The following is a 14260-nucleotide window of genomic DNA, read 5'->3' as shown; positions in this document are numbered from 1 at the left end:
TAGTTCATGTTAACCCAGAAAAGTACAAAGATTCGAGGTGACAGTGCATGTCTGCACTGGGATGACTGTAGCTACAGGCACACTACCCTCTGCTGGGCAGGGAGGGAAAAATATAAATTTGCTCTTTAGTGAAGCCTCAGCTGACAAAGCATGTTTTCAATCACAGATTTTTTTAAATTATCCATGCTGGTCATAATTGGTTATTTTTTAAGCCCAATAATACACTTTTATATTTATTTTATTTTTATATTTTTTTGTTCTGCGGCGAACGATCAGCGAACATTCAGTCTTTGTGTTTATGAATTAATGTATAGAATAAAAGCCACATATTTTATTGTTGGAATTATTACTTTCATTGAAAAGATTCAGGCCAGAACAAATCATTAACCATGTAGCAAAGCTGCTACGTGACTAGGGCTGCCTTTATGCCGCGTTTACGGTCCTGTCACAACCGTATGTAAAACCTATTATTACAAAAAAGTAAGGCTGAGTAACCCGGTGACGCACGTGTGTGGTCTGAGAAATATATGAAAGTATTAAAGAAGCAGCGGTCGTCCCCGCCCGGTAGATTGCGGAACGTTCCGCGGCGAACGTTCCCCCTCGAACCTTCAGTGAACGTTCGCGGAACGTTCCCCCACGAACCTTCAGAGAACGTTCCCCGAACGTCCCCCCGCGAACCTTCAGTGAACGTTCGGGGAACGTTCCGCGGCAACCGTTTAGCGAACGTTCCCCCATGAACCTTCAGCGAACGCTTCTTGGTGAACGTTTAGTCTTTGTGTGTGAATGTATGTATTGGATAAAAGCCACATTTTTACCGTTGGAATTATTACTTTCATTGAAAAGATTTGCGACTTCATTAGTGTTTTATTAATGAAGTCGCAAATCTGCTCAGTGACTAGGGTTGCCTTCATGCTGCGTTTAAGGTACTGTCACAACCTCATGTAAAACCTATTATTATAGTAGATCGTTTGAAATGGACTTTAAGGGAGAAGTATGAGGATGACTTGTGCATGAGGCAGACTAATAATCAGACTCAATTTCTATTTAGTTTCACTCTATTGCTACATCGTAAAATATTATAATTTAATAATCACAAAACATTTACTATACTGACTAAAGAAGCACAGATGCTGGAAGCCACTCGGGGGTCTGATGTCAGAAACACCTCAACGCAGCGTGTTACCGGATGTGACGCTAACTCACGTTGACGTCTCCGCCAGTGTTTTTAAAAAAGCGGCGGTTGCTTCTCCTGTGACTGGTGAATTCAGGAGTTAATATATATATTTCATCGCAGCTCTGTAACATAGTTACAAAAGGTAAGTCTTTCTTTCCTTTCCCCCCCTGAAGATGTGGAAAACAGTTTACCAGGGGATTAATGCTCATTGCAAACTTGCTAAACGTTTTTATTTCTCGCCCTGGCGTTGTCTATTTAGAGGAAAGCTAAGCTAGCAAAGGTCAGCTAGCAGGCTATGCTAACTAGAGCTAAGTTTGTTAGCTAAGTGGCAAGGTTTCCAGGTTAATGTTAATGCCTGTACTGTTGTCGTAGTTTGATAGTAAACTAACGCTGTATGTCCTGCAGAACTTTTCCATGCAAGCTATCAAAATTGTCGCAAGTGTTTAGACCGAACCATCATATCAGTTTTGCCTTTGAGAAGGTGTCATTTAACTGTTTTTATGGGCTGATATACTTTTGTTTCACTTTGGTGGCCGTGTATTAAGTTACCCAAAGAATTTTAGACAAAGCAAAGATATTAGAAATGATGAGTACAGCACCCACTCAAAGAAGATCTATATTAGATTTTTTTTTTTTAAGTTACAGTGTTTACATCGTTTGTACGAATTTCATTAACACGTGTTTTGTTCTGTCTTTTAAGTCGGATCCTGGTGTTTTACAGTAAAGCTGCGGGCTCCTTTACTGCCCCAGGACCATGCACAAGCAGCAGTATGCAGAGGAGCGAGGCCTTCTGGGCAAACTGTGTCCTGGGGAGAAGAAGCTGGAGGGGAAGACCTTTTACCTGGACAATGTGAAGAAACGCCCAACAGCCCTGCTTCTGGAGGCCATATCTCTTCTCGGGGGGGTAAGCTTGTGTGGAGATGGTTTACCTGAACCTCCTATGATTTTTACAGATGCTGCGAACCTTGGTTGTTGTTTATGTACAAGGTTTATTATCAGGTTCTAGCCAGTGGCATTTTAAATAGAAGATGTGATAGGATTTGGCTACACCACCATTTGTCTGCGTCACTTTGTTGGATGGAAATTCAGAGGCAAAAAAAAAAAAAACACTTGTCAGATCAGTGCCATAAAAATGTGGTAGTTTGGGTCTGTTTTTGGGGAGATGTAGTAGCTAGAATGTGACAGTGTAGCTTTTTGACTGTATGCCAGAATAAGGCACTACAATATCATTGCTTTGTTGTTGTCTCTTTTTAGTTATCAAAACTCTGGAACCACAAGGCATATGTAATATAACACTGATTGAAAATTAGGGGTTGACTGAGCTAATGTTATTTACTGTGTTTTACCTGCTCTACTAAATTGTATTTCAGTAGACAGTGCACTGGAGTATGGCCAAACTGACAGCACCCCAACTGACACTAGTTTCTTCGTCAGTCTTACACCTACTGAAACCCAAGTTAATTTCCTGACTATGAAAGATGTCTCTCAGCAGCAAGTGATGAGTAGATCTTTTTTTTTTTGGTTGTTTTTGTTGCTGAAGAGAGTCGAGAGTTTCCTGCACAAGGATGTAAACTTTGTTGTGACTGGAAGCCAAGATGGTCTGAAGGAAGAGAGATGTGTAGTAACCAAAGGAGGGGCAAAGGGGACAAGTGAAGACGCCCAACATCCTATTAAGCGGCGGGAGAGTGTCCTCAGCAGTGAAAAACGGCGACCAGAAACTCCTAGACCAGTGGTACTGAACATCAATTATTATGTATCTAAAACCTTTCTAAATGAATTTATATCATCTGTAATTCTTTTCATAGTTAATATTTTGAGATCATGAATCAGCTGGAACTGTTTCAGTATATGTTTGTGTGGGTGAAATATCTATTTCTATATTTACTGTATACATTTCTGGCTGTAGGATCAAAATGTTAATACTTAGATATTATTTGGTGCCCTGATACAAACAAATATCTTGTGAATAGTGTTAAAATTTATACTGTATATAAGTTCATATGAGAAAGTTGCATTTAAAAACAAATATTGTTTAAAAATTCTGACTTTTATATCACAGTGGACATTACTATAAAATATAATTTAGAGTGAAATATAGTTTATATCTATACTGTAATTGTGTCTACAGGCCTGTGGCAGCCGGGGGAAGGCCCTGCTTGAAAAAGCCATTCGCAACAATGTAAGTCAGTGCAGCCAGACCATGTTTATCCTGTAGCACGAGATATTATACTGAAGAGTGACACTGTTTGTTATCTTGACTTGATTCTGATGCATCTGTGTTTTAGGAACGACTGCAGGGTAGCAGTGTTTTGGCCAATGCTCAATCGTGGGGAGTGAAGATTTTATATGTGGATGGTATCCTTTTGTCCTACCACAGAGCAATTCTATATTAAAAGGATCAAATAATTTGATGCAAACTACTAACTGTGTCTGCTTTGGATGTACTCACATCTGTAGTGCTATGAAGATCCTTTCACAGTAGATGGCACCATATGAGTGCTTATTTTCTGTTCTTACTAACACAAGTTTATGAAGTCTGCTGTGAACTATCATGAAAGTGTCACGTTCTTAATCACACTGTTTGAAGATTTTGTATTGTTCCTTAATGAAGGATCAGATGTGCTTTTATATCTGAAACAACTGACTGACAGCTTCAGCGTGAAATATAAGAGGCCAGAGGTAAGATTTAATTTCACCAAACATCCACATATAGTAGTTTTATGTCACAAAATCAAGCAGTTTTTTTTGTTTGTTTGTTTTTTGAATGGATTGGTTAAAAGCAAGATGTCCTGAAAAGGTATTTTCTAGATTTTTAGATTCAGGAAATATGCTTCCATTAAAATGTAATGGACTTTGTTTGGCATAATGAAGAAATAATGTAAGAACTTTTGAAATTGCTGTTATATAATGTTGATGATTTCTTTTTCAATGCAGAAGACTTACACCAAGCAACAAGGTACTCATGTTGTCAAAGGTTGGTTAATGTTTTTGTGCTGCTAATGTGTTTATTTCTCAAAAATACTTTTTTTCCTGTTGGTCAAAGTGTTGAGGCTAATTTTATTGCATTTTCTGTTCCTCTTTATTTCTCTTGTTCCACAGCTGCAGCTTTAAGGTCTCCATATCTTAAAATTGAAGACATGAGCAGGTGAGTTTCATCCCCCCATTCAGTGCAGTTTATTTTCTCTCTAGCACAGGAGGAGAACTTGAATGCAAGTGTAACAGTACACTTCTGGGAGAGAAACCCCTCAAAATTTTCTTTGACCTCCCCTTCCAATGCAAAGACAGCCTAATTGTCTTCTTTCATTGTCTGTTTTTGGTCATTGTCAATCAATACAGAATTCAAAATTACGTTTTAGGCCTGCTTGGGTTCATATAATGGTTGTTTAGTATCAGGTTTGTTTTTCGCAATAGAAGCATCATGACAGTGTAACAATAATATGCAGCAGTGACCTGTCTCTGTGTTTCTGCCCTTCCTACCGCATTGGGTGCTAGTTCTGGGGGTTTGCATTTCAGCCCGGATGATTTTCTTAATTGAAACTGTTAAGGAGTCCCATCGTGTAATGTGACATGCCCCCCAGTGAGGCCGCTCCCCAGGAGCCCAGTGCTCAAGCAGATTCGATTTCTATTCGATGAGGCTTTGCAAGCTCCACTGCCTGTTCCTGCTGGGGATCTCTGTGTGTTAACAGTTCTTTTCATTTGCCCTCTCATTTCAGTTAATTGAAGTGCTCTGGCTAATGTATAGTCTATTGAAGTGGAAACTGAACCCATGACATCTGAAGCAGCTGAATATTAGCCCAGCTGGTGTTGATCTCAGTTGTGTAATCTCATATTCATTTTTGCAGAGTAGTCTGAAATATTTTCATTGCGAGATTATGATAATGATGATGATAATCAGTCATAATATTCTGCCTGCATGCAGATGTGCAGTGTCATTGCATTGTAGATTTTTAATTTTCTTTTTTGTCGTAAAACATTATTTAATTTATATTTTGTGCATAAAATTCTGTCATTTTCATTATCTAACCAGGAAATACAAGCCCTTGCTTATGCAGTCTATGACCTTCCCATCTCTGTGCTACTTGGGCCGATTTAGTCCCTTTGAATCTCCTCCTCCCCTGTTTGAAAAACAGACAGAGCAAGGAGAAACTAAAACAAGGTTAGTTCAACTGTTTTTGGATCACTGTTTGAGTGATTAAAGTTTCAAGCAATTCAAGTTTATTTTCTGCCTGGTCTTCACAGTTTTTTGGGGTGTTTGTTTGTTTGTTTGTTTGTTTGTTTTTAAACTTAAATCCATTTAGAAAGTTTGTTTAATGCTATAAAAAAGTCTAATGAAGGATTTATCTTAATTGTTTATATTTTTGTTGATTAGGGAGAAGAAAAAAGTTGAAAGCAGCACCCAGGACAAATCCCAAACCCCACTCAACTGTAACCCTTCACCGTGGCGGCCACGCAAAAAGGACACATCATATTGTGAATGCTGTCATCAACCCTTCACTAATCTGGATGAGGTGGAAATAATTTGAAAAATGTCTTCTTGTTGCTGGACAGATTTTTTTTTTGTTGCTGTAATTGTATACATCTGTGGCATAGTCTTTGATGGGGTCTTTGTTGGTCCTTGCAGCACTTACAGTCTGATCAGCACCGTATGTTTGTGTTGGATCCCACCAACTACAGTGTGGTGGATCAACTTGTGGCTGAAATGCTTCCAGGATTCAACCCCTGTCCATCTCAACAATCGGAAGAAACAAACAGGTGAGTCTGATTGTTAGCTAGCAATGTCCCAATCTTGTGCAGTTTTCTTTGTCACCGGAACACATTGGTTTTTCTGTGCTTAAATTGAGGATTTTTGATATCTTCCTCCTAGACCACCAACTCCTTTGACCATTCAGGACGTCTGTGAACTGGAACCTCTCACTGATGCCGAGACTGAGTCTGCTGTTCAGGCCCTGCGCAGACAAGATTCAACATTCAATACTCACATCTCCAGCCCTGTTAGGGCTCATCCTTTCTTTGGCCCTGCCAGCCCATCAGCAGGAGTTCAGTTTCCCATCCCATGTCCAGCCACTCCACCTGCTGACATCCAGTCTTTCGCTCCTACAGAGTGTCAGTTCCCTGAGATCCACCCTCGTGCTTCAAGCCCAGCCATGCCTGTACTGGATGTTGAACCACAAGCCCACACCTCAGCCAGCCAGCAGCTGTTCCCCTGCCCTGGGACCCCATGTCCATCCCCTGACCCTTACTCTCTGCCTCCAGCCCTCAGCCCACAACTCCCTTACTCCTCCTACATCCTGCACAGCCCATACTCTGACCCGCCTGTCCTCAGTCCTCAACCATACGTTACAGAGGAAGCTGTGGAAGGAGTCAATTGTGAAATGGACACTGCAGAGACTTTGTCTGAGTCTGTCTCAGCTGACACACTCACCATCCTCATCCCACGTCTTCCGTCTGTGGCTGTAACAAAAGCAGAAGAAGTGAAGGGATCAAACCAAGACGATCTTTTACTGTTTAGTGAGATCATATGCTCTAGCAGTGGTGCAGAGTGTGATAAACTGGTTTCTCGTCGATCCCGATCCCTGCCTCGACAATCAGCTACAGCACCAAACTGCAAAAAACGCTGTCGATCAGCCAGCCCTGAATGTAGCCACAGCAAAAGGAGGAGGATTACAGTGAAATTTGGCGACAGTTGTAGATGGAGTGAACAAGGGCATACATCTGCAAAACCAGAAAGTGACATTACGGCAAAGTCTGAAGGCTGTTCGTTATTTGACAAGGCCTCTTGTCACATAGTACAGTGCAGTCCTCACCCAGAGGCTTTTACCACATTCTGTGGTCCCACTGTACAGAATTTCACTTCAGCGCCAAGTCAAATGGACATATTGGGTAATGGTAGCACCTCTGTAGTAGCTGTGTCAAAAGTAAAGACTTTTGATCCTCCACTTCACTTCCCCAAAGATAAATCACAAACTGCATTTTCCAGCCAAGGCTCTCAGCGTTCACTATCCCACTCTACTTCAGTGTGCATCGAGTCGGCCCTGATACCGGACTTAGCCACTCCATCATCATCAGACTCTGACTGGGACTGTCACCTGCTGTCAAGGCTGGGCCCAACCTCAGCTACACCTCAGTCGCCCACTGAGCAGAACTGTGAGCTCGACAAGGAACTCCTCCACAGGCCGTGCACCTGGATGCACGATACCAGCTATGAGTCACGTCTGCACACTGTCCTTCAGCCATCGACGCCAGCTGCGTCACTATGTGGGGAGGAAATGGACCCCGCTGTGTTTTCCAGGACTGTGGTACAGATTGTTGAGGTTCAGCACTGATGATTATTTTCTATATCATTTTAAAGAACTTAAAGAACCACGACTGGAAGATTCATAAAGCACCTGGAGTAGTAAGTCTTCGACTTTGCTGCTTCCTATCCCACCTCAAGAAACAACGGGCAGCACGTAAGCTCTTCAAAATAAGCCACTGAACTGTACATTGAATAAATATTTAAAACTTAGTGTGAACTAAAATGTAATGCTCAAATGTTTTTAAACATGCATATTTTTTATTTTTTGTTGTAGTAGATGCATAGTGGAAGCTTCATCTTCCCATGAATTTAAAGAGCATCCATTATCATTTTTACCCTCAACCCCTAATTCTCCTTGTGCACAGAACCCAGGCAATATTCTGTATGTTGTGCTGACTGTGGTCTTTCAGCAGCAGCTATGTCCGGGAACACATGGTGGTACTGAGAATTTAATGAGGCTTTTCTGAAGGGGGCATTACTCAATTACTGTAAGTGCTGCGTCTGGATCAGATCCCGATTTCACTGGCGTTGATGGTCATGCAGGCAAGGCGCGAGTGGAGTGGAGGACTCGCACAACCTGTGAGACAAATCATCTGATTAATGTCAAACAGCTTTTCCTGCCTTTCGAAGGTGGGCCAAAGGACTGGCTTTGTCAAGGAGAGACGAGTGCTTCACAGCAGTGCACTGAAGCTACAGGAAGGTTTATTATCTTCACTTGTCAGTTTTTGAAATGAAAGGTCCTCACCATAGCTCACTATAGCAGAAAAAAACTCAAAATCCCATGTTGCATAGAAATCACACTTCCTCCTGAATGTATTACACAAGACATTTAAAATTGGTGCAGAATGCAACAAGCAAAGAGAAACCACATGATTTCAGTATGTGGAAGATGAGCAGCTCTTTTCGGAAAATGTGAAGTAAAATATTGTACAGTTTTTAAATAAATGTTTTTAACCATAAACATTTCCTGTGACTTGCTTCAGAGAAAGATGTTCTTGGGTAAAGTGAAGTTGGGAACTGTGGGGGTATATTGAATGTAATTTTTCCTGTTTTCTTAATAAATGCTGACACTGATTTTCACGTAAAGGAGAACCAAATAGGGAGGCAAGGATGGAGCAAGGGCAACGGTGGGTCGATGTGTCCTGTTCGGCTCATCGGCCCAGCTTCCAGCTGACACAAACAATATTTGATATCTAATCTCTGTGCCCTGTTGCATAAGCCTTAATTTTCTAGATGTGGTGGAATACAGGGATCCTTTGTATGAGTGGCCCACAGCTGCTTGTCACTGAAGAAGGGAGAACAATCCCACCCTTTAACTTTTTACCAGACTGTTTTGGTTGTTGTGTACTGCAAGTCTTTGATGGGAAGTGGAAAGGAATTTGGGGAATTGTGTCTTGTGAGGGTGTAATTCCAACAGGGAGCTGAGGATTCAAGTTCAAGTGAGATACAAAGTTTAAAATCCCAAATACTCTGTTCAAAGTACTTGGCACATGTGTCCACAGACTCCTATTTGATAGGATTTTGTGTGAAGGGTTGCTGTCTGAGACGGCTTGTGTTGATTGATTGTAGTCAGCAGTGATGTTTGTTCAGAAGAGTCAGTTAAATATTTAAATGGAATATATTTAAGACTAAAACATGTGATGAGGTCAGAAAGCCATCACTTTAATTTATCCTGTTAGTTTTAACAGCTCTCTGTGAGCACCGTATATATGAAAGGAGTTTAAACAAATGGGCCGCAGGGTCCATTCAATAGCTGAAGCTTTCAGTCGTGTAGTGGAGTCTTCCTCAACAGATGGAGTTGTCCATTTGTCACGTAAACTTTCCATTCCTCTAAGCTGTTTGTTTGTTTTGTTTGTTTTTTTTCATTTTCATCCATGTTGGGATTGAAGGCTCATTCTTGAGTGAACATTCACTCTTGACTTGATGATGCAAAACCTTTGCAGAAGATATTTATTTAATTCTGTGATTAAGAATTGGAGATAGGAATTTAAATATGGCCAGATGTGGCAGAGTAGGTAGAATGTGCTGTCCACTAATCACAGGGCAGTTCCTCCTTTGGGCAAGATGATGAATCCCAAATTGTTCCTGATGGACTGCTGGTGTGTGAATGGGTGAATGAGCAGCAATACTGAAAAGCGCTACATATAAAAGCACCAGTCAATGCAGCCATTTCTGAATAACCAAATGCCACTGCAAGGTTAATCTATAGCAGCGGATACCAGCCTTTGAGCTTGTGAACCCTTAACACTAGGCAATGTCTGTGGCCTGTCATCACAGGCTATAACTTTACAGTGATCTCCACTGCGTCTAGTAAGTTCTTGCTTCTCAGACTTGAAAGATAAACTGAAAATAGTGTAACATAAATATATTTTCCTTATAGACCCTTGAAATATCATCCTGGGAAACCTATTTGGAGTCCAAACCCCAGGTTAAACAGGACTGAGTCTGAGTGGTTCGGCTGCAGTTCACTGACATGCACATCCATGTCTGCTGTACTGCTGAAGCCTTCACTTGCAAAGTTGCACAAAAACATCTGGGTATAATGAAATATAAAGACATTGTTGATCAAGGTTGTTTGAAAAATTCTAATTAACTCAACAAATATTATAAAACCTACTTTTAAGTTATTTTTAAAAGAAAAAAAAAAGGCAGAGAGACATTTTAGTTGTTCATTAAATCAGGTGTCACCATCGGGACCAGTAGTTTTGGACCCTTCAGACCTCATCAGAGAGGGTGGGTGGGCCCCTCATTGCTTTCAAGCGGGGTTGACAACGTTAGGCCGAAAGTCTGGTGTGTTTATGTGTGTGTGTGTTTGAGAGAGAGAGAGAGAGAGAGAGAGAGAGAGAGCGAGCTGCGGAGCTCGGCAGCACCGACACACACCGTGCAGCCGGAGCCGAGCGGAGGAGCCTCGTCAGGGTGCTTTTAACCCGCTTAAGGAGGTGAGAGATGCGGGCGCCGCGCTTGACGGACCCCCGCCGCTGTGCTCGTCTTCACTGTCAACAACAGTCCCGCCGCAGCTCCGCTCACGGCTCCTGTCGGTCCATTTAACGCCGCCGCTCCGGGGGAAATCACCGGGACTATGTGAGCACCATGCTCGCTGTGAGATGCCTGCTGTTCGCTGCAGTGTGTGCGCGGTGCGCCGTGACAGGTAAGAGGCTCCGGCGCTTTGCTTTTACCCTCAAAGATTTAGTTTGTCACAGACAGTCAGTGACAAAACGGAGAAATGGTACGTTTCCTGCCGGTCAGCGGCGCCGTCTGATAACTAGGACCGTGTAATTGTTGCATCGGTGTCAACAAGCTGCTCACGATCAGCTGCAGAAACCGCAGAAATGAGACATTTAACATCAGGTCGGGGTCCACACACCTCCACCTTCCTGTGCACTGAAACACCTCCTCTGTCCTCTGCAGGTCTGAGGGAATGGGTGAGTCTTGAAGGGAGGCTGCTGCCTGCAGAGGAGGTCGTTCAGCCCAAGCGGCTCCTGCAACAGATCCACTCCCGGGAGGAGCTGCTCCACAGCCGCCTGGACACCCGGGTCAAAAACTACTCAGCCGGAGCTCAGGTGAGTGTTGCCAGCACCTGTGATCGACTTAACATCCATGCATCCTCCAAACCACCAGAGCTGAGCACACATGTATTATCAGTCCCTGAGATCAAATTATGACCAAGGTCTCCACAGTAAATGGGCTGCGTTCATGGTTCCTGAGAGAGAAGGACTGTCTGCAAGAATACTTCTCAGAGAGTAGATTCATTCACCCTGTGAAGAATGGTTGGTTCCTCCAAACAAAATGAGATGATGCAGAGATTTAATCCAACTTCTATTTAAGTTGTAATTTTCTTAGATTGTTTATTTTGGCCCTCAAATCTTTTTAAAGATGAAGTTTTTATTACTTTAGCGACATCGGTCAAACATATGTACTATGTGTGCACAGCTATGTATAGTATACCCACATATCAAAATATGCTGTATGTCACACACTGTGCAGCATGCTCCTATTTTTGCAACACCCGCTCTATAACCTCAAAATAAAAAAAAGGAATATCTACAGTGGAGGAAAGAAGTTATATAATAAGTAGAAATACATAAAAAGGAAAACAGAGAAAAACATTGTTGTACGTATTCAAACAAGTACCATTAAACTGCTGGTTTCTACAACTGTTTCTACCCTTCACCTGCTCTCTGTCAGGTCCTGGTTCACCTCTGTTTGTCTTCTCTTCTGAGCTCATGTGTCTATCACTCCTACCCCACCCTGTGACACCCCTCGTCATGATGCCCAGCTCACCCGGGCCAGAGCAAGGCAGAAAAAAAACTCAGCCCACCCCTGCTTCTGCCGCCTGCTCCTCTCCACCCCATTAGATTATATTTCACACCTCTACCGGTCCTCTCTCATTACCTTCGCTATAAACGCTGCCTGTCAGTCGGTCAGCGGCGGGTCGGTCAGTGGATATGACACAGGTCTGACCTTGGGCTGCCCTCTGTGGTCAGCGTGTTGTCTCATGACTTTCCTGAGAATGGAGGAGTTGTTCAAGAGGTGTGCGCTGCTAAAGTGCTGTCATGTAAACCCATTAAACAGACATTCATTTTGGCCAGACTTAAAGCTGCTATGATCAGTAATTTAGTATCAACAATGGATCAAATGACTGGGTGTAATGTGTAAGGTGCTGCTTGTAGTGACAAACCCACAGTGAATTTTTACCTGACTCTGCAAAAAGAGGGAATATTGCATGTACATCTCTCCCCTACATGTACATAGGTAACTAGTTGCTGACTTGCTCAACTTTAAAAGACCATAAAAACAGGCTAAAAATATCTATTAATGCATGTTTGAAGTTCAGAGTGGTTCTTTTAACTGAGAGATATAATGACGTTAACTTAAATTTTTTTCCTGTGATCGCTTTCTGGTCTAAAGCAGAAGAAAGATGAAGAGTGTCACAATATCTGGTACTTGCTTGACATTTGACAGGAAGTGTTCATGTGAACTAAGATTAAGCTCTTTCTCAAAACAAGCAGGGGTTGAGATTTTTGGTTAATTAGCCTATTTTGTTTTGATTAATCTATTTCGGAATTTAGACTCCGAATAATATTTACACCTCACCAAAGTCAAGCTAATGCTCGTACTTGAGAGGTTGTTTACATGTAAATAGAGTTTATGAATTAATAATTTTAAAAAATGTCATCCTATTTTTGTCTGTGGACTGTTTGATGTTCTTTAGTAGAGATATTGTATTGTCTGGATTGAAATATTTGGGATTTGATGTTAAAATGAAAAACACAATACAATAAAACAATCAAATGGAGGTTTAGATTGATACTGAGTGGTTTGTGGAGCTAATATTAATGAGACCTGCCTTGCAGCCGGCCAGTAAGTCCTGATGGGAGCCACCACAGAGCTCTGTCTTATAATGTAGATGAGGTTCACCTTGGAGCAAGGTTATGTGGAGCCAATGAGCCCCAGTGTAGAGTTTTATCCAAGAAGCCCCCAAGATGGATGAGGCTGTGTCGCGTTCAGGGAGAGGTCACAGAAGGAGGACGTCCCTTATTATCTGAGTCTTTGATGCTTTGTTCTCTAATCACCCTGTTAACTTATTCCATATTGAACATTGAATTTCTTTCCTCCTCCACTCTCTCATCATAATGTTCTGTCACAATTTTTTCACATGGTTTTATTCACAGTTTCCTCAAAGCATGAAATATTGGAGTGCCCTGACTCCATCTGCATTCTGCACCCAAGCAGCTTTTGAGTATGTAGTGTGTTCATACTGGAAAAATGACAAAATAACATCTACTCAAAACAGTTAGTGTGCAATAAAAAAAACAGTTTTTTGTTAATGGACCCCCTTGGCCACAATGAAAAGATAATGGGAAAGCTGCTCATAGCTGGAAGAAATAAAACTAATTGAAGATGGTGATGAAATGGCTCCATCGACACCATAGAAAACAAAACAGAACAATTGTATTTTTTTGAAAAACATTGTGCTGTCTCTTGTTTTGCCCTATAGTAAGTGAGTCGTTTCACACTGTGTGTTGTTCAGCCAGAACACACAGAAGTTTGTTTTAAAATCTAGCGTTGGTACTAAAGTTTTCTATACCAAAACTGTCAGGTGAAATTTGGGAAAAAGACTCTGAGAATTGTTCTATTTGATAGCTTGATAAGTGATACAGAACATATGATTTACGATATACGATTTTTTTTTTCAGATAAAATAAAGAGGATAGAATAGATAAAATAAAGGGGAAAATGTTTATTTTAAGCAGGATAAGTCTAGTGTAATTGGTTGTGGCAGTTTGATGGCACAAATATTGTATCATTTCCTGTTGGTATAAAACTCTTAAGTCTCGTTTTTAAAATACAGATTATATATATATTTTGCACTATTAACAAGTATATAGCACAGACTGTGCATACTGTGGTTAGCATGTCGTATGGAATTAGGGCACAGCATAACAAAACCTGCCAACACTAAAGTAAGGTCATTGATTTTTAAGGATTACATTGATTAAGTGTGAAGTGAACACCCTCGTCCCAACTCAGTGTCCCCTTTTCCTGTAAATGACCATGAATGGATGTCTACAGACAGACATAATTAATAGGATTGAATTCAGAGTTTAGTGACTACTTTATCAATATCTCCTTCTGTTTTCTCCTCTATGTCTCACGCCTCTTCCTCCCAACTTTGCCTTCATCCATCTCTCCCTCAGCCGGTCCATCTGGCCCAGAGCAGCTTCCTGGTGGAGGCGTTCGGCACATCTTTCATCCTTGACCTGGAACTCAACCAGTAAGTCAACACATCC

At 41.6% G+C, this 14260-nt stretch overlaps 2 protein-coding genes across 10 annotated transcripts in view; both read left to right on the top strand.

The window, feature by feature from the left end:
* The first annotated feature begins 152 nt into the window (after positions 1 to 152).
* Positions 153 to 8512, top strand: dbf4b (DBF4B-CDC7 kinase regulatory subunit). 3 transcript variants are annotated; one of them, XM_071463206.1, is made up of 12 exons: positions 153 to 1316; positions 1896 to 2078; positions 2715 to 2906; positions 3303 to 3353; positions 3460 to 3529; positions 3792 to 3853; positions 4109 to 4148; positions 4274 to 4319; positions 5202 to 5330; positions 5544 to 5682; positions 5796 to 5926; positions 6039 to 8512. In XM_071463206.1, the coding sequence occupies exons 2-12, from the start codon at positions 1929 to 1931 to the stop codon at positions 7495 to 7497; spliced, it is 2469 nt and encodes an 822-aa protein (XP_071319307.1). In that variant the 5' UTR covers positions 153 to 1316; positions 1896 to 1928; the 3' UTR covers positions 7498 to 8512. The 3 variants fall into 3 exon arrangements, with proteins under 3 accessions (XP_071319307.1, XP_071319309.1, XP_071319306.1); XM_071463208.1 differs by having other exon boundaries at positions 1875 to 2078; positions 4112 to 4148; XM_071463205.1 differs by having other exon boundaries at positions 1875 to 2078; positions 6039 to 8511.
* Positions 8513 to 10218: 1706 nt separating this feature from the next.
* adam11 (ADAM metallopeptidase domain 11) overlaps positions 10219 to 14260 on the top strand; it is a 30678-nt gene continuing 26636 nt past the window's right edge. For 6 of the 7 annotated variants that reach the window (XR_011685133.1, XR_011685131.1, XR_011685132.1 and 3 more), the window contains exons 1-3: positions 10220 to 10617; positions 10878 to 11029; positions 14168 to 14244. Coding sequence is in view for 2 of the 7 variants with exons in the window: in XM_071463209.1 (XP_071319310.1) it covers positions 10560 to 10617; positions 10878 to 11029; positions 14168 to 14244 (287 nt within the window). In the remaining 5 variants the exon portion in view is untranslated. Of the gene's footprint in view, positions 10618 to 10877; positions 11030 to 14167; positions 14245 to 14260 lie in introns of all 7 variants that reach the window. The other variant, XR_011685134.1, reaches the window with a different exon arrangement.

The sequence above is a fragment of the Trachinotus anak genome, unplaced genomic scaffold, assembly GCF_046630095.1.
Source record: "Trachinotus anak isolate AG129_WGS33_773 ecotype Australia unplaced genomic scaffold, CSIRO_AGI_Tana_v1 ptg000025l, whole genome shotgun sequence".
Taxonomy (NCBI): domain Eukaryota; kingdom Metazoa; phylum Chordata; class Actinopteri; order Carangiformes; family Carangidae; genus Trachinotus; species Trachinotus anak.
Note: the sequence above shows the minus strand (reverse complement) of the source record. Positions and strands in the feature narration are given on the sequence as shown.